The sequence below is a fragment of the Bos taurus genome, chromosome 19 (assembly GCF_002263795.3).
Source record: "Bos taurus isolate L1 Dominette 01449 registration number 42190680 breed Hereford chromosome 19, ARS-UCD2.0, whole genome shotgun sequence".
NCBI lineage: Eukaryota > Metazoa > Chordata > Mammalia > Artiodactyla > Bovidae > Bos > Bos taurus.
In genome coordinates, this window is record NC_037346.1 from 62,879,082 (window position 1) to 62,899,094 (window position 20,013).

Sequence of the window (20,013 nt, forward strand, 5' to 3'; positions counted from 1 at the left end):
CCCGTCCTGCTTGCCCCTGACTCTCGAAAACTTGGTGAAACGGGGAGAAGCTGGAGAGCCGCTTGTCCAGTCTCCGGACGGCCCCTCTTCACTGCGGCCTGGCTTCGTGAGACAATGAAAAACCTCGCTCCCTTGTAAGAGAGTTTCCAGTGTGCTCTGCCTTCGGAGGGAACCGCATCGTCTGGTTGTGAGGTCGCTGTCCCACCTCCAGGCAGGAAGTAACAGTCCGTCCAGGAACTGGAAGTTCCATAGAGAAAACTCAGGCCGATCTTGCTGTTCAAGAAAGGTGGCTTCTTCTTCCCTGAAATTTTAGATGAATTGAACTGTCCAGTCAATGAAATCTTGGGGCTGCAGTCTTCAGACCTAACAGAGCTGACTCAAGAAATACCTGAGTGCTTGAGGCCCATGAGCTGGCTTTTTCTTGGTAATGACTTTGCGGTTCAGGTGTGTCTTTAAACTGCTGATCCTCAGCTGTGTTCCCTGAATTAAAATTTGGCAAAGATTTGAAACTAAGTTCAGAGTCCACATCAAGAAAAAGTTCTCTAAAAATACGCTCAATGACAGTCATGACAATACATCCGCTTGTTGCTGTTGCTCAGTCGGTCAGTACATCGGCAGCGTGAGTACTGAGTGGATGTGGACGGAAGCCCCTGAGACCTGATGTGGGGCAGAAAGCCTGGCGTCGGGCAGTGGCGTGAGGCAAGTGTCCAAGGGCCAGCTCAAGGGCGGTGTCCAGCCCCTGAGTCACGGGCCAGCTTGTCAGGCTGCCCTCGGAAGGTCTGAAAGCCCCCCCTGGTGACTCTGCCCTCGTGATGCTTTGGAGGAGGAGCAGGAGAAAGGATGTTAATTGGAAGGACTGAAGCTGATGCTCCAATATCGTGACCACCTGATGCAAAGAGCTGACTCATTGGAAAAGGCCCTGATGCTGGGAAAGACTGAGGCAGAAGGAAAAGGTGGTGACAGAGGGCGAGATGGTCAGATGGCATCACCGACTCAATGGACATGAGTATGGGCAGACTCTGGGAGACGGTGGGGGTCAGGGAAGCCTGGCGTGCCGCAGCCCATGGGCTCACAAAGAGTCAGACATGACTGAGCGACTGGACAACGAGGAGAAAGGAGCGTGTGCTTGAACTCAGCGTCTCTAGGAAGGTGTTCTCTGAGTCCTGGCCCCCTGTGGCTGTTTAAATCTAAATGGATTAAAATAAACAAAAACTCAGGTCCTCAGTAGAAGTCACCGCATTTCAAGCGCTCCGCACATAGCTGGCAGTTAGTTCAGTGGGCGCTGCGCTGGGTGCCCTGGGCTGATGGACAAACCCGTCTTCTTGTCCATCATGAGAAAATCTCCTGGGGTGAGGGGTGTGCTTCCTGTAGAAATGTCTCTGTGTACAGAACATGCTGTCTTCTGAGCACCAATTAGATTCTTTGTGAAATGGCATCAGTTTGGCTGTCGAATGCCGTGGGCTTGATCAAGAATAACAGAAAAATCGCCTTCCGGAACGAACGGAATGTTCGAATTGCATGTGTCGCTGAGGCTGAATAAAATCCAAGCCTGATTTAACTTCTCCGGAGTAGCTGATGGTGAGGATGAGGGCCCCACCAGCTCTGAAACGCGGCTTTGTGGGAACCGCATCGGCAGGCTTCCCGTCTGCTCCCACAGTGACGACGGGGACAGCCGTCAGATCTCCTCCGACCTCCCTTCCCTGATGTCACGCTGTTCCCTCTCGTGGAGTTTAGGGATATCTGCCTACTACTCCAGGAATGGAAAAGGGACTCGGGAGCGATTAAAGATGGGCGGGGTCACTGCCGTGCCTTGCGCTGCGTGTTCACAGGCACCGGTGGCAGTGCGGTTTATGGCAGTGAAACTGGAAATACTCTACCTGAGCAGGAGCTGGGGATTGGCTAGATCAGAAGTGGTTCAGCCTCATGATGAAATACCACGCAGTGTAATGTGATATTGCTTTGTAGTTAACAACATCGAAAAATGTTTGATAGGAACTGATTAAAAAAACTAAAAAAAAAAAAAGACCAATCTGTTTATATGATTCTTAAGAAAACACGCAAATCCACACACTGTCTTTTTTGAATGAAGCATACCCCAAGTATATAATTTTCCTTTCTATTTTCTAATTTTATTTTAACTAATGATTTTATTTACATAAGTGAACATATAAATAAACAATTGAAAATTAATAACAGTGACTAATAATATTTTACAATAAGCTGCACATTAAGAAAAAAATAAGGTTGTAAGCAGAGAGATTGCCAGACGTCAGGAAGTGAACATGGAACATCGCTTGGAGAGGACGGCCTCTCGGGAGGTGACCGTTGGGAGCACCGAGCAGCGTGGGCGAGGAGGTCGAGGCTGTGGGGCAAGGACACGTCCTGCCTGCCCCCTGTGGACTCCGCAGGCAGGAAAGAGGCAGGAATGCAGTTTCTGCCTCCTCTGCTGTGTTTAATCAGTCGAACAAACACCAGCTGCTTGCGAATCTTCCAGTCTGAAAGGGAGGTCCGAAACCCAGCCTTCTTGCAAGTAACGCTGTGCCTTTTGGAGTCCCTGACAAAAATCCTTGTAGTGTCCCTCCCCGCCCACTGTCCATCTCCACCACATCCTGCGTGTAGGAGCGTCCCACCCCATCTCGAGCGTCGGCCGGGGCTCCTCGTGTGAACATCAACCCGCTTCTGTCTTTGCTAAATGAAACAAGACTCTGAAATCAAATGTGTCTCTGTGTGTCTCTGATTTGGTCTCAGATAGTCCTTTAAACTTGGCCATGAATTTTTTTTTTAGGAGACAGCCGTTGAGAACTGGCAAGGGTTCACATAATTAAGATGCTTCTTGGGTTCCTAGTCTGTTTTCCTCTCAGACTGAGGCACTGGAGCTAACCAAATCCTTCATCAGAACAAATATTATTTGGTGCTTTCAAAAATGCTGTAAAAGTTGATCTCATAGAGAATAGACGGGTGCTTGCCAGTGGTTAAGGTCGGGGAGGGTTGGCTCTCGGGGCAGACGGTGCCGGGGCTTCTTTGTGGGGCTAGAGTCCTTTGATGTCGTGAGCGTGAATGTGATCACAGAACTACACACACACGAGTGAGTCCGTGTAAATACTGGTGAAATCCATACAGTAGCATTGTACCAGCACTGGCTCCTGGATTTCGATCCTGTTCCTGCAGTTTTGTAAGGACCCCATCATTGGAGGCAGGCTTCCCAGGTGGCGAGTGGCAAAGAACCCACCACCCAGTGGCGGAGACACAGGAGACGTGGGTTGTGAGACAGACAAATAGTCGATTTTTTTCCTTAGGGAGTCAGGTTGACTTTAGGAAAGGAAAACGAATGCTATATCCTTGGAGAAACACCCATGAGCTCCCGTGCACAGAGTATCAATCCAGAGGTTCAGGAATATGTGGGGGGGTTGTGTTCTTGCCCCCACCGCTTGCTCTGTCCTGTAGGAGGATGAGGGACCCACCAGCCTTGCTGACTGTGTCCTGCTCTAAAATAGAACTAAGGATCTTCTATCTCTGGTGATGGTTAATTTTTTATCTTAATGAAACCCCGGGCTTCTCAGGTGGCCCTAGTGGTAAAGAACCCACCTGCCAGTGCAGGAGACGTAAGAGATGCAGGTTCGATCCCTGGGATGGGAAGATCCCCTGGAGGAGGGCATGGCAACCCACTCTAGTATTCTTGCCTGGAGAATCCCACGGACAGAGGAGCCTGGAGGGTATAGTCCGTGGCGTCACAGAGAGTCAGACACGACGGAAGTGACTGAGCACACACACTCGAAGCCCCATTTTATTCTGATGAATAACATTTACATCTGCAGTTGGACCACTTTGTCAAACTCAGCTTGTCTGGCAGAAAGATTCTTGTGGGTTCTTTGCCCAGCTATGCAAGATGCTGTCATCATTAAATGTGAAGAGGCAGACTCTTTAAAAAAATTCTATAAAAATCTCTAGCAGCAAGGCTAAATAAGCCATAATTTACTTATATTAGGGAATACTTAAATCAAATGAGTTAGGTCTCTCTGTAACGACGCGGACAGGTCTCCAAGATGTATTGTCTGAGGAAAAGAGCAAGCCACCGAGGGAAACATAAAACATAATGACGTCCACGTAAAAACCGGGTAACAAATGAGCCTCAGAGAGAAAACAGTCAAACCGATCTCCTCTCGATAGATACACAAGTAGCTTGCCTCTGGGGAAGTGAGGAGACAGACTAGCTTCGGTGGTAACAGTGAGAGGAGCCTTTAAACACTGTCTACAAGATTTGAGTTATAAAAGTGAACTCATACATTATCTGCGTCATCCAAATTGCCACGGATCCCAGCTGAATTTATTTCGCGATAGTTCAGCCGGTTCACGAGCCCATTTGAGGAAGAGCTGTTGTGTCTGGTGATGAAGGGGCTTGTCTGCAGCATCTCCAGTCCAGCAGCCTGCTGGGAAGGCATCCACACGGGATCGCTGTGCGGCACGGGGTCCTCCAGCCGCCAGCAAAACAGAAGTCTTAATTAAAAGCTATAATATAACCAGCATCTCCTTACTTTGTAATAGCCTCTATGCATCGCCATCGTCTCAGGAAAACCTGACATATAGAAACATTTATTAATTACAGTTTTCAAATTCCAAAAGAATCCTTGATGGTTTAGTTTGAAATTCTGACATTAAAATAAGATGCTTAAAATATGCAAGTATTCAAACCACAAAAGTGAAAGTGTTAGTCGCTCAGTCACGTCCGACTCTACAATCCACGTCCATGGATTGTAGCCCCCAAGGTTCCTCTGTCCATGGGATTCTCCAGGCAAGAATACTGGAGTGGGTTGCCATGCCCTTCTCCAAGGGCTCTTTCCTGACCCAGGGATCAAACCTGGGTCTCCTGCATTACAGGCAGATTCTTTACCGTCTGAGCCACCAGGGAAGCCCTCAAACCACAAAGTCTAAATATTATTCATCAAAAAGATAAGGAATATCCTAATTAGCTTGGAGAAGGAAATGGCAGCCCACAGCAGCATTCTTGTCTGGAAGATTTCATGGACAGTGGAGTCTGGCAGGCTGTAGTCCGTGGGGTTGCAAAGAATCAGACACAACTGAGACACACACACACACACACACACACACACACACACACCCACACACACACACCCACACACCCTAATTAGTTATCAGTTTCTTCATTTCACCTCAAAGACTGCTTATTGTACACCTACTGTGTGCAAGGGTGTGTGAGCAGGCTGGTCCTGGAGCCTGAGAAGGGCCATCAGAGGCTTGCTTGCCCAACACGCAATGTCCAACGTAATGGTTAGAATCATACCCTGGTTACGTAAAATCCCCTTCATCTGATGATCTGGTTTTGATAATACTCTCAGATTAACAAAAAGTTTTAAATAGGAATTTTTTGAGTCATAGAGTTTTTGTTTTTTTAAAAAACAAAAAACCTGCTTCCCAAGAAGTGTAAGATCACAAAACAATGCTAGGCCTTGGAGCAGAGTTTTTGGCGCTGCTTGCGTGGGTGACATTTAGACCCAAGCCTAGCTCACAAGTGTGACTCATGAGAACACATCAGATGGTGAGAGCAGGGACCTTCCTGGTGCTTAGAGGGAGCGGCTTGAAGGAGCCTCGCTGCTCTGGGCGGCTGAGCAAGGCCCACCCCAGGGCTTCACTGAACGACAGTCTTTTCCAGAAGCTCCTACGCCCTGAACTGCAGCCCTCAGTGAGGGCCGCTTCCGTCCTCTGAGAAAGCTGTGGGGCATTCACGCCAGGGTGACCTCCTGCCAAAAGCCTGCCATCATTTCACTCACCAAATTAAAAGGGCTTTTGAAGGGATGTCCATTCGAATATAAACATCTTCATCAGAAAGCATCATTGATTGCCTTCCTCCTGGGGAAGGAAGGCTTCTAACTCCTCTAGAGGTTTCACATTGCATGTTGCCAGATGAGTCCCCATCCCAGAAGCCTGCAATTTAGAACTCATCTAGAATACGCCTTCTGGATGCTTACAGATAATTCAAGAAGATGTCCTGGAAATGCAAGGCACATCAGCCTCAAAATACTGTGCACTGGAGACCCACGGGTTTACTTTGGGTGTATTACAGTGTGATGGTGATGACTTTGATGGTCCTGGTAGAAATGCTGAGAAATTTTCCAACGATGTTGCTACATTATAAAACTAAGATGGAAAAGCAGGCTAGTAGATGCTTCCAGCAGAACTTGAAATTCTCCTGTGTTATTTTTTCCTAAGAGGTCTAGATTTAGACTTCTAGGTTAGGCTTCGTCAGTGCCTATGAAAATCGGTTTAGTCAAAAACGTTTCTTCTCCCCCAAAGGTGTAGACGACAGAGCATCTGAGCGGAGCGTTTCCCACATTCATTATAATATAATGTCAGGCTTGTGACATATGACAGCGGGTTTCACACTCCACTTAATGAGAGGTTGCCAGTGCCTGGAGAAATAAAAAGCAAGATTTGCACGTATTGCACGAAATGAAGAAAGTGGTGCCAGCCTGGGGGTAGTGCAGCTTTGGTGTGTAGACCAGCCGCGTGTCTGTGGCACCGAGCGTGGCCGGACTTCCCATCACTTCTGTGCGGGTAACTGTGGGGTGTCCCCAGTGAGCAGGGCGGGAAGTGCTCTGTTCAAGACCTGCAGGCTCCTCTCACACGCGTGTGTTGGCGGCTCACTGCATGCGAGATGAGAGATGACTTTAGAGGATGCTGAGACAGGTTTCTGCACACAGACGGCCTTGCCATCCCAGGAGAACCTACTGTGCTTGTCTGTTTTCTCCTCTTGCTTTGGTTTCCAGGAAGCCTGGAGACAAAGTTAATACTTAATTGCCAGCCTTGTTCTGGTCCAGCGGCAAATTCAGCCCTGTGCTTCAGGAAACCCCTTTTATGACTGATGAGCACGTTACGGTTGGAAGTCGTCTTCCCTTGTATCCGTCCTGACATTTCTCAGGCTGCAAAGCCCTTCTCGTTTGTTCCCTAAGTCCCACTCCCCGTCTAGGACGGTGGCTTTATTTCTGCCTCGTGAATAAATGCCATGACTTTCCAAGGCTGCTGAGCTTGTGTCAAGGCTGGATTCAGACCGAAGGTCTCCAGAACCCTGTAAAGGCTCTTACAGGAGAGATGTCGGTTGTGAGGAAGCTCCCGCATACAGGGGTGGTCGCCAGGCAGGACGCGGTGTTGGTGTCACTTACAGGAGAGATGTCGGTTGTGAGGAAGCTCCCGCATACAGGGGTGGTCGCCAGGCAGGACGCGGTGTTGGTGTCACTTACAGGAGAGATGTCGGTTGTGAGGAAGCTCCCGCATACAGGGGTGGTTGCCAGGCAGGAGGCGGTGTTGGTGTCACTGTCACTGCCATCGTAGGCACGGTCCTCAGCTGCGCGTGGATTTTAGGGTGTGAGGACTCCTGGTCTCCTCCCGCTGTGTTCAGGAAGGCAGCCCGCCTCCTGCACCTTCCCAGGTGAGAGCCTGGAGGAGGAAGCCCAGGTCTTCCTGAAAAGTGAAGTGAGTCCCCGTGCGCCACGCCGACAGAGATCGATGTGACGGCTGGCTGGCAGGACAGCTGCCTGAGGCCGCCGTGCGCCTGGGCTTGGGGCCCGCGTGGGAGCTGCCAGGCTGGATTTATCTCTTGCCGACGGTTGACGCCGTCCTTCTGCGGGGACGACGGGCTGTCCTTCCCCCTGGCCTCCACGCTGCCCTCCACGTGGTCGGACACAGGCTGTACTGTCCGTCCTGGGAACTTTGGATTAGCGCTGATGCCAGCCTGTGCCCGTGATATTCTGTCCAGCGTCCTGGGATGTTGGGAGAACTGGTAAGAGGTGAAGCCCCCGCTTCAGACCACGTTCACAGCTGCCACTGGCCAGGAAAGTAACCGCCCAAGGAAGGTGTTGATTTCTCTGACCCCGAGAGACATTTCCGAATAAACTAGTGCCCTGCCGCAGGCACAGACGCACACATGCGCCTGGAGCGTCTTAGGCACTCGCTCAGTATTTGTGGGGAAACCGTGTAAAACAGGAGCTCCCCGCCTTCATGTCCCTGCCAGCCTCAGGCTCACCCGCAGGGCGTGGTGAAGCCTGTCCCTGGAGTTTAATTCAGCTGGTCTCGGGAGGGGCTCCATGATTTAATTTCTAACAAGTTTCGGGTCATGATGATGCCACATAGAGACCATTCTTTAGACAGCACCATCCTAAAGCAGAGATTGGCAGACTTGTTCTGTAAGGGCCAATTAGTGTTTAGCCTTTGTGAGTCATTAGGGTTCTGTCACTCAACTTGGCCATTGTAACTACAGAGAAGATGTCAAGGAATGAGCACAGCTGTGTTCCAGTAAAACTTTATTTATAAAATCAGTGGTGCTCTTGCTTCGAAAAATATGTGTTGCGAATATTTAAAAAAAAATTTTTTTTTTAATGTTAGGAGCCAGAGCCTCATTCTGAGTGAATTTCTGAAAGCTCTCAGATGAGAACCAGTGTTAAAGTCTTGGCGGCTGGTAAAATCTCGAGACTTTGAAGATCACTAGCGTCTCTGTGTGTGTGTGTGTGTATGTGTGAGTCCTTCAGTCGTGTCCAGCTCTTTGCGACGCTATGGACTGTAGCCCGCCAGGCTCCTCTGTCCATGGGATTTTCCAGGCAAGAAGACTGGAGTGACTTGCCATTCCCTTCTCCAGGGGATCTTCCCTGACCCAGGGGTCGAACCCAGGTCTCCTGCATTGCAGGCAGATTCTTTACCGTCTGGGATGCATATGGTGCTTGGGAAATGGTGCTGGTTTGGGTGCCTGTCTGGTCTTACATGGATTTCTGGAAACCTTGTCCAAAAGGAAGTGGCGCAAACTCTGCTGACTGAGTGCAGGGTCACTCGGTTCAGCCTCATGAACACACCCTGACTCTGGGCCCGCTCTGCTTCCACCCACGCTGGGCCCCGGGGACACGCACGACCATGTGGTCTGAACTGCTCTGCTCGCCTGGGGCACCTTGATCCCCTTGGAGGCTCTGGCTCCAGATGCGGTGGTTCTGGTGGAAAGCCCGACATGTGCAGGTCACACCTGGAAAGAGAGGAGGTGCAGGTGTCTGATGCCCGGCCCAGAGCAGGAGCCCCGCCGTCATAGGATGCCAGAGGATGGGGCCCAGGCGGGCGGCCTGGACCATTGCCGTGGGGACGGGAGGGGCAGGCCTGAGCTTGGCTGGTCTTCTCGTGATTGACCGTCTGTGTACCGCTTCTCCCTGCAGGACCCGAGGAGCAAGCACAAGTTCAAGATCCACACGTATGGCAGCCCCACCTTCTGTGATCACTGCGGCTCCCTGCTCTACGGACTCATCCACCAGGGGATGAAATGTGACAGTGAGTATGTTTTCTGTTATTGCAGCATGCCCGGGGCCAGCAGGGCCCTGTGATGCTCAGGAACCTTTCAGAAAATCAGTAGATTTCATTCAGATATGGGCTCAATTACAAAAGTATAGAATCCCCCCACTGGCGAGGTTCTAATTTATTATATGACTTCCTTGCCTAATTATGAACCCAAAAAAGCCCCCGATTTCATGCAGTTGGTGCTGTCCCCAGTTTTCATGGTAGAATCTCCAATCCCTGTTAAATGCAGGCTGGTCGAACCCCCAAGCAAATGCCATGTGTTGAAAGAAGACATCCCACCCCCAGATTCCACATTTGGTTCAGCTTCAAGATAAGCTGAGCATCCACAGTCATTATCCGCCCGTGTCTCCAATTAGTGGGTGGACTGTGGAAAAATCCAGTGGGCTCTCCTTGGAGCCAAAACCACAGTGAAAATAAGAACAGGAGCTTGCTTTAAGTTCCCTCGTCTTGCATAATTATGGGCAGATCAGATCCTGCCAGGCCAGTGAGAGATGAAATCCCGGAAGACACCCACCCTCTCCCCTTCTCCCTTCTTGTTCGGTGTGTATTAGCACCAACTGCAGGAGGAGAGAAAGACATCTATTTTTTTCATGGAAATTCTTTGCTTCGATTAATCTCATGTAATGAGATCCCCCCAGGCTATTTATTTGTTTCAATAAAATTGTATGTTTAGGGCAGGAGAAGGTAATTAGAGAAGGTAATGACGAGCCTGTTTTTCTAGCAGACGAGGAAGAGTTTGGGTACAATCAGCATGTTGTCACTCGATAATGCTGCTGTTGTGGGCCACAGCCTCATCTGTCCCCACATGGAGCAAAGACACGCGCCTGCATCGTCTTCCCTCGGTATCCGTGGTAACCTCCGCGGATATGGGGGGCCAACCGTGTAATTCTCGGGAAGGGATCCATGTCTAAGAGGACCTGTGCAGTTGAAACCCATGTCGCTCAGGGTCAGCTGTACATAGAAGGCAGACTGTGTGAACTTTACGAAGGAGGCAGGTAGCTTCTCAGAATGCAGGCTTCACCTTCCTGAGCCCTGGACCCTAATAGCCTCGAGAAACCTCTGTGGTCATCAGGGCTGGTGGTTTCCTGTGCATCCAGAGATTGTCAGATTCTCAAGAGACTGCTTTCCGGGTTAGTGTGGATTCTAAGTGCGTTTGTAAATACACTTTTGACTGTTGTAAAACTTGGAGCAAAAGTGAATACTCGGCTCTGTTAGGCACTCGACCGTAACAAGTTGAAGGTAACCTGAGACTGATGCCCACTGACTCAGGGGGCAGAACAAGCCACATGTTTCCTGCTGCATCCTCGTCCATGTTGGCCAGGACTGTGACCCGTGCCCTTAAACAGGGGTGCCAGCTGTACCCTTCTGCTCTTCTGGGTGGACCAGGATTGGGGGCGCTGCCAACTGTAACACAGGCCAGGAATGCATGCACCCTCGAGGCTGAGCTGAGTCTCCACCGAGCGTCCCCAGCAGCTCGGTTCACAGTTGTGTTAGGATCAGAGGACGTTACTGGTCACCCAGGAATGTCCTGATAGTAAATAAATGGTATAGATTTGAATTTATTAGCCAAATGTATTCTAATAAAAGGGCTTCCCCGGTGGCTCAGTGATAAAGAATCCACCCGCCTGCCCGTGCAGGAGATGTAAGGTGTGGGTTCAGTCCCTGGGTCGGGAAGACCCCCTGGAGGAGGAAGTAACAGTCCCCTCCAGCATTCTTGCCTGGAGGATCCCATGGATGGAGGAGCCTGGCGGGCTGCATCCTTGGGGTCACAGAGTCAGACACCACTAAAGTGACTTAGCATGCACGCACGCTAATAAAATAACACGCCCCTGGTTTATATGCCAGGATTCTGCTTCAGATTCTGTTTATGGACTGTGCTCCCACTCGAGCAGCATGTTACCTTGTGTCTTTATTCTTTTCCTCAGAGTCCGAGGGGCTCTGGGCTGCTGTCTGTGTCTCTGGGCTGCTGCGAGGGGCTCTGGGCTGCTGTGAGGGGCTCTGAGCTACTGTCTGTGTCTCTGGGCTGCTGTTTGTGTCTCTGGGCTGCTATCTGTGTCTCTGGGCTGCTTTGAGGGCCTCTGGGCTGCTGTCTGTGTCTCTGGGCTGCTGTGAGGGCCTCTGGGCTGCTGTCTGCGTCTCTGGGCTGCTGTGAGGGGCTCTGGGCTACTGTCTGTGTCTCTGGGCTGCTGTGAGGGGTTCTGGGCTGCTGTCTGTGTCTCTGGGCTGCTTTGAGGGCCTCTGGGCTGCTCTCTGTGTCTCTGGGCTGCTGTGAGGGGCTCTGGGCTGCTGTGAGGGGCTCTGGGCTGCTGTGAGGGACTCTGGGCTGCTGTCTGTGTCTCTGGGCTGCTGTTTGTGTCTCTGGGCTGCTGTCTCTGTCTCTGGGCTGCTGTGAAGGGCTCTGGGCTGCTGTGAGGGGCTCTGGGCTGCTGTGAGGGACTCTGGGCTGCTGTCTGTGTCTCTGGGCTGCTGTCTGTGTCTCTGGGCTGCTGAGAGGGGCTCTGGGCTGCTGTCTGTGCTCCGTGCTGGAGCAGGAGGAGCATGAGCTGGTGGTCGGGGGCCAGACCCCTCCCCTGACTTGCGCGGCGGAGACTCCCTCTCCCCACGCTCCTACACCCTGTAACGTGATGGTGCTGTGAGCATCCCTGCTTGGTGGGGAGTCAGCTGCCCCCTGCAGGCTCACCTCGCAGCGGGCAGAGCAGGAGCAGACGTTTCCCAGGACGCACCAGCTCCAAGTGTTGCAGCTGACACAGGACGCAGCCTGGGTCCTTTCTCCACTGCCTTTCTGGGCCCATGGCTGTCCCAGAGGTGCTGGCCTTTACTCCTTCAAGTTCTGCCCAAGTGAGGTCGCCAGTGCAGGTCACAGCACAGCTCTTGAGAGCCCTGTGTAACTGAGACCTCTGCTTCACAATGCTTCTTGCTATTTAGCTCATCGTGTTAAAGTTAAATGGGCTTCCCTGGAGGCCCAGCTGGTAAAGAACCCACCTGCCAGTGCAGAAGATGCAAGAGCTGAGGGTTCAGTTCTGGGGTCGGGAAGATCCCCTGGAGGAGGAAATGCCAACCCACTCTAGTATTCTTGCCTGGAGAGTCCCACGGACCGAGGAGTTAAACACTCAAAACTAGAGTACCAAGAAGGCTCCACCTTGAAGTATCAGAAGAGCCTTGTGGTGCCCCCGGGGGATTCTTGAGGGTTCCAGGGGCCACCTGCTCCTTCTGGAAGCCTGAGGTACAGGATCAGCGGAGCAGGAATGCCTACATAGCGTCTTATGTTTGAGCTCCGTGCACAGGACTCTTTTCAGGGTGTCTTTGCTGCTGCTGCTGCTAAGTCGCTTCAGTCATGTCTGACTCTGTGTGGCCCCATAGACGGCAGCCCACCAGGCTCCTCCGTCCCTGGGACTCTCCAGACAAGAACACTGGAGTGGGTCGCCAGCGCCTTCTCCCGGGGTGTCTTTAGTTCTCCGCAATAAGACTGACCTTTAGTCCTCTCCCTGTCTTGCCCATGTAATGTCAGCTGGTGAGGAATGCCTTACCAAGCCAGGCGTATATTTGTTTTACGCAGAATAATATTTAAATATTTGAGGATAGGTTTAAAATATCAATCACAGGTTCTTTTAAAAACAACAACAAACAAAAGCAATGCACGTAAGCCTCCTTGGAGATAAAGAGTTCGCTGAGGAAAAGAACATTTTCTGAATATCATAAACTCAGCCCCACAAATTCTCAGGAAGGCATAAGAAATTCTTTGGCAGAAAGAATCCCGATTAAAATGTGTATATTGCTTGCCTCCGTGTACATAAAGTATTAATTAGTCCCTGGATTTTGTTTGCTGTTAACATTGTAGGCACGTTCGGGAGACCAGGCGGGGGTGGTCTGCCTCAGTTGCGGCTGGACAGACATGGATGGAGTATTTTAGGGATGTGTCACTCACAGGAGCCTGTGCTGTGAGGGACATCTGCTAGCAGTTCTTTATGTCACCGACGCTCGATAGCAGAGTATCGAGTTAGAGGGTGGCTCAGTTCCGCTTCTGTTCACGCAACCAAAACACAGAGCGGGGGTGGCTCCGGGCCACGCGCAGCCTCACCCTTTGCCTTCTCGACTTGCAGCCTGTGATATGAACGTGCACAAGCAGTGCGTGATCAACGTGCCCAGCCTCTGCGGGATGGACCACACGGAGAAGAGGGGCCGCATCTACCTGAAGGCCGAGGTCACGGATGAAAAGCTGCACGTCACAGGTGAGGCGCTCCCCTCGGTGTGGCTGGGCCGCCCGCAGCCTTCAGACCAGGAGAGGCCGGCCCCGAGGCCGGGATGGACGCGGAGCCGCTGGCTCTCGTGCAGCCGTCTCCCGGGTTCACAGACACTCGGCGTCCAGCGAGTCATGAGCGCCGTGTGGAGAAGGGCTCTGAGAGCATGGCTGTCCCCCTGGGGATGGGCCACCAGAAGCCGTGGCACACGGTGCCCTGGGGAAGGTGCAGCCTGGGTGGGGGCAGGTGAGGGGTGGTCAGGTGTTTCGGGGCGTCGGGCTGTGCTGACCTGATGAGGCGGCCGTGATGGTAACAGCAGCGCTTTGGGGCATCTACACTTCTCTGCAGTGCGTGGGGTGCTGAGAAACGCACACAGATTAATTTATTACATTTCACAACTGCCCGATCACTAGCGTCATTTTCCAGAAGAGGAAACCGAGGCCCCGGGAGATGGGGTCCTGCAGAGTCACAGCGTGAGTGGGGAGCCCAGGCCCTGTGCCATCACCCCCCGCAGCGCTTACCCACGAGGACCCGGCCGCGGTGGCTCCACATCCGTGTCCCCGGCCGGGCGCCCCCTCGGGCCGTGTCTGGGTGGGCACTGTCGCAGCACGGCTTCTCCTCTGGGCTCCCACGAAATCCACGCTCAGCCGCGGGGCCTCAGGGTGACCAGACGTGTCTGCTGCGGTGCCCACTGAGCTGAGTCAGGGTGGAAGCCGCTGTCCTCCTTGTTCTGGGCCCACCGTGTCCCACCCGACGGACACGCCCTCCTCCTGGACAAGGACATCCACTCTCATGAGATGAGCACACAGACTGTGTTCCCATTTGTATTTAGGAATTCTAGGCTATCACAGAAACGGAAAAGCCGACTGACTCTTACTGTAAATAACAGAAGATCTTATAGAAAAATAAAAGACTCGGAGGGTCTGTTGAAGGAAAGAGTTGGGGTGGGGGAGGCTGTCCCAGAGAGAGCTTACTTTGGGGAACTTGCTCACATTTTTTCTTTGAAAACTAATCAAGTTTTCTACCCCGTGCTGTCCTGTCAGATAAGAATTCAGGGAGAATCAGAGGGTCTCAAGGCATTGCAAGGGAAGTGTCCCTCACTTTGCCACTGGGTGACCTCATGACACAAACCACATGCAGCTGACGACCAGCATGGGGTCGTGTGTAAAGTCCCCACGGCAGACATGGGCTCCCTGTGACTGTGTCTCGGAGAAGTTGCTTTATTTTCTCAGAACCTCCTGACCTGCATCCTTGCGCATGGGGGTGCGATTCTCACCTGCGTTCCCTCTGGTTGGACTGATGCTGCGGGGTTTGGGGGGCCCACTCTGACTGATGGCCGGGCCCCTGGGCGCAGAGCAGGCGGACCCTGGGGGTTGGTGCACGAGCCCATCCACACCGTTGCAGCCCCTCACTGACCTCTCTCTCTCTTCTACTAAGGTTCCTCCATTGTCAGAGTCACATAGGGAGGCAGGGAGCATACCGCTTCAGAGAAAATCACCATAAAACGGAGACGCACTGAGCGGTAAGGGATGGAGCGGAGTAAGGCAGAGCGCCTGTCCTTTGTCCTGAAAGCCCTGTGGTGGCCCCCGCCCCGCAGGTGGGCAGGCAGACCTCAGCCGGGAGGGTCTCGGCCCCGCCTCAGTCAGGACCACCTGGCCGTGGGTTGCTCCCAGTCCTGGTGCTTCTGAACACAGACCCCAGGCCGTGTGCGCTAGACTGGCCACATCATTCCCAGGCTGCTGCCCGAGGGGCCTGGCTCCGCCGAGCCTCAGGAGTGGCACCGGGGCCCCACTGGGGCGGCTCACAATACCCAGTGCAGGAGAAAGACCCAGCTCACGGGGACAGCAAGGCGAGCCTCCTGGGGCTCGGGGGCTGATCACACCGTCGTCGCCAGGAGTTGAACTTGACTGTGGAATCGTCTCGGGGGAGACACCCGCGCTGAATCAGAGACTTTTCACGCAAGAAAGCCAACCAGTGGCGTCTCTGGCTGTAGTCCGGCCATGTCACTCGGGAATTGGTCTGCTGGTTCGTGCAGAGAAGTGCTCAGCTCCAGGACCACGAGCTCAGCGGCCCTTAGTACTAACAGCAGCAGCAGCTCAGTGACCGGTGCTTCCCACCACGGGGCGCCTATGAAGCGCTTTACCTGATTGACCTGTTTAAACCTGCGCAGAAATTTATTATCCTTGTAGAGGATGAAACTGAGACACAAAGAATTTAACTTGCCCAAGTCACACAGATCGTCAGTTTAATGGAAACCTGTTTAATGGATAGAAGTAGAGATATTTTAATGACGGTACCAGGAAGAATTGGAATCTCATCTTAGCTAAGACTGCTGTAATAATACCATAGACTGAATTTCTTTTGGTTCTGGAGGACAGGTAAGACAAGATCAAGGTGTCTGTTGACCGTTTCTGGACAGAACCGTCTTCCTGGCGTGGAGCAGCTGCCTCCTGGCTGTGTCTTCACTTAGGGAACAGGGGAGAGAGAAGAGGTTGAGAGTAGGCAGCGGGCGGCAGAGGAGGGCGCCGTGCTGTGCAGCCTTCAGGGCACCGTTCCCACCCTGAGGGCTCCTCACGACCTCGTCACCCCAAGGCCCCGTCCCTACACCATCCCCAGGGGGTCAGGGCCTCGGCGTACAAACGTGGGGGCACAAACATTCCGTCCACAGCAAATCTGATTGAAAAACACAGTAGTTATTTGTGTGCAGGAAATTCAGGCTTAAATATAGAATGCCAAACTAAGGGAAATAACTAATTAGTAATCATTTCTTTAAAATTTGTAGAGTAATTTTAGATGTTCAGAATCAGAATTAGCCTGGCTTCAAGGAGAACGGAAGTATAAATAATAAATGGTGACTAGCAGCGCTTGCGGTACCAAAAAAAAGTCACAAAAGCAAACAGCACAGAGTTCCCCACATCCTTCACCCAGCAGCTCCCAACCCGGAGTCCAAGTATCACAGTCGTCACATTTTTAATAGTTCCTGATAAATGTGTGAACCACAGGTTAGTCAATGGAAATGTTTTAAAGAGTCAAGGAGTGAAATCAGATATTGTGTATAACACATACGTGTATGAAACCTGGAAAAATGGTGTTGAGGGACCTATTCGTAAGGTAGGACTAGGCACACAGACATAGCCGCGAGACTTGTGGGCGCAGTGGGGGGAGGAGAGGGTGGGGCGAAGGGAGAGTAGCCCTGAAGCACACACATCGCCACGTGCAAGATAGCCCGCCAGCGGGGAGCTGCTGTACGCACGGGGAGCTCGGCGCGGTGCTCTGCGCAGGGTTAGGTAGGGGCAGGACTCGGGTGGAGGGACGCCCAGGAGGGCGGGGGTAGATGTGCTCCGACAACGGGCTCACGTTGTTGTACGGCGGAGACCAACACAACGCCGTAAGCAGCTACACGCCAGTAAGAAAACGAGAGCCAAGAGAAGGGGTCCGGCTTCCCGTCCAGGACAGAAGCCGCCCAGACGGGCCGCTTCCGGGGTGCCCGCCTCTCGCCTCACCTGCCCGGACCCCCCCCCACCCAGCAGATCAGGCCCCACGGTCGTGACAGGCGGTCTCACTCAGCTGCGTCCTGCGTCCTGCCTGGGTGCCCACTGTCCACAGGACTGGGTCTTTCTCCATGCTGAGCCTTACAGCCCCCGCTTCACGGACACCCACGGCACGCAGCCACCGAGCACTGTTCTCTGAGCTCAGAGGGGCAGGAAGCCGCGGGACGAGGCAGGAAGTGGCGGTGCTGGAGCCTGAGCCCAGGTCTGACTCCCGAACCCAAAGGCCGAGGCCCTCCCACGTCTCTCGTCAATTAAAGAGTCTCTTTGGGATAAACAGCAAGCCCATGAATGTTTGCTCAACCCACATCAGCACCCCGCAGGTTCTCTGAGGCAATGGAAGCTCTAAACGTGGGACTGACGTCCCTGGAGGAGGCCGAAGGACGGGGGTGTTTGAGAGGCCAGAGGGAAGAGCGCAGGAGCGGGCGAGGGGAGGTGACGGGATTAGCCAGCCTTGGCTTTTCCAGGGGTCATGTATGGATGTGAGAGCTGGACCATCAAGAAGACTGAGCACTGAAAAATTGATGTTTTTGAACTGTGGTGTTGGAGAAGACTCTTGAGAGTCCCTTGGACTGCAAGGAGATCCAACCAGTCCATCCTAAAGGAAGTCAACCTTAAATATTCATTGGAAGGACTGATGCTGAAGCTGAAGCTCCAGTTCTTTGGTCACCTGATATGAAGAGCTGACTCATTGGAAAAGACCCTGATGCTGGGAAAGATTGAAGGCAGGAGGGGAAGGGGACAACAGAGGATGAGATGGTTGGATGGCATCATCGACTCAATGGACATGAGTTTGAGCAAACTTCGGGAGATGGTGAAGGACAGGGAAGCCTGGTGTGCTGCAGTCCGTGGGGTCGCAAAGGGTCAGACACGACTGAGCACGCACACACACAGCACACACACAGTGAGAACACAGATATCAGCGATGACCCACGACGAGCCGAGCTCATGGTGCACACACGGGTGGCTTCTGGGGCCATGCTCTTACACCATAAGCTCTCGTGTTGATGATTAGATTAGCTCCATTTGACCTGTGCAGACTCACCCAGTTTGAAAATCATTCCCAAAGTAAAATAGAAACTCCCAAGGGACTAGTGGGATGGAAATTGCCCTTTGGAAATCAGAGATCAGGGTCCTTTAGAGATTGGTGCAGTATTTATGGGAAAGGCGTCCACTTCCTGGTGTATTTTTACTTCTTGCCTTTGGGCAGTGGTGCGATGTTATCTGAACAGTGTCATTTTTTTCTTTTAATATGTGATTTTAATAGGTTTCCTACATTCCTTTGTGCTTTTTATTTGGTTTGGAGGAGTGGTAAAGAAAAAACAAATCCCTCATGGGGACGAATTTTCAATTTAATGTTGTAAATAAATGGAAAAAACATCGCAGGCTTTACAGCTGTTTCAGGAACACATCTCCCCAAATAGACTGTCCTGCAGAAGAGTCTGATTTTCTCAGATACTTCGTTTGTTAGTTCCGCGTGGAGATGGAGGTTCTAATCGGGCTCCAGGGGAGGGGGAGAGCTTCCTGCAAGCGTGAGGATGTGAGGCTGCTGGCGGCTGCAAGGTTGCATCCTCCAAGAACCTTCTAGAACCGTGTGGGGACCTGCCATCAGGTTGTTGATTTAAATAACAACATTCTACATATGCTCTGTGTCCTTCCACCTTTTAATGGGGCGGTCGGGGCGGTCGGGGCGGTCGGGGCAGCGAGACTCAGCTTTGCGTAATAATCACTCTGATCCACCGTCTGTCACCCGTTTATGAGCCGGCGTCAGGCTCTCTGCCAGGCCCCCGGGGATGCTGAGATGAGGAGGATGTAGAGCTTATCGTGGGGTGTGTGGTCTTGGGCGGGGGCATTAAGGCAAGGAAGAGAATGAAAGGGACATGCCTGTAAGCACAGAGGCCCTTAGGGCGGCCCCTCCCCCGCTCCCAGGAAGCTACAGGTGGCTTCCTAGAGGCCCCGGGAGGACAGGTGGGAGAGGCTGCCACGTGAGGATGCGGGCTGTGATTGGCTCAGGGTGTGCAGGGCTCGACCCCGGCCCAGGTGTCAGGGAGTCCAACGTGCTCGGCCTCGAGGGGAATTATTTTCTGTATTCATGGACTTAGGGCTACAGTCACTACCGTTTCGTGTGCCCGGGTCTTAGGCGTCACAGAGCAAGGCTCCGAGTTAAATGCTTCTTTCTCAGACAGGAACGTTTACGGTCCGAGTGGCTCGTTTTTTCACAAGGACAGAGCATCAGTCTCCTCCCCTGAACTCCAGGGGTGACCCCGAGGTTCACGGTGACCCTTGAATTTTTGTGGATGCCGGGGGCGGGGACGGGTGGGCAGCCCCTCTGTCGCCTGGAGGCTCTGTGCGGGAGCTTTCCACAGCGCCCGGAAGGCCTGTGCGGTGGGACTGCCGTCTGGGGCTGCCAGCGGGGAGGAGCTGCACTCAGCCGTTTGCTGAAAGGAAAAGGCATTAGCTGGAGGTCATTTCTCTTAAATAAAAGCTTGGCTGTGGGATTAAATGCAGCTCAGGGGCGCAGGAGGGGACAGAGCCCGTGTGCTGGTCCTGGTTTGGGCTGCGGAGGGCAGGCTCAGGCAGCTGCTTATTCGGGTGCGTCCAGGTTGACCGTCATCAGTGAGCTATAACAACTTTGATCACCCAGTTTCCGTGTTCCCATCAGATCCCTCCACTTCTCAGTAACTCTCAACATTTGCGATTAACAAGGCATCTGGGTGTTGTGTTTGGAGACCAGCAGCCTTTCACCGATGGTTTTAGCATCGAGGGCGAACTTGATCAGTTTTCGTGTTGGTTGAGAGGATGCTGACGTGTTCTCGAGTGAGTCTCAATCTTGGAAAAACCCACCTCAGGCTGGGCCAGTGCTTGACGTCCAGCGCCCCTCTGCG

General features: G+C 52.6%; 1 protein-coding gene across 3 annotated transcripts in view; it reads left to right on the forward strand.

Moving 5' to 3' along the window:
• The window catches only part of PRKCA (protein kinase C alpha), a 310,559-nt gene that overhangs the window by 214,554 nt on the left and 75,992 nt on the right, over positions 1–20,013 (forward strand). For all 3 annotated transcript variants that reach the window (XM_024979613.2, XM_024979614.2, NM_174435.1), the window contains 2 exon segments: positions 9,204–9,315; positions 13,443–13,571. In XM_024979613.2, coding sequence (XP_024835381.1) covers positions 9,204–9,315; positions 13,443–13,571 — 241 coding nt within the window.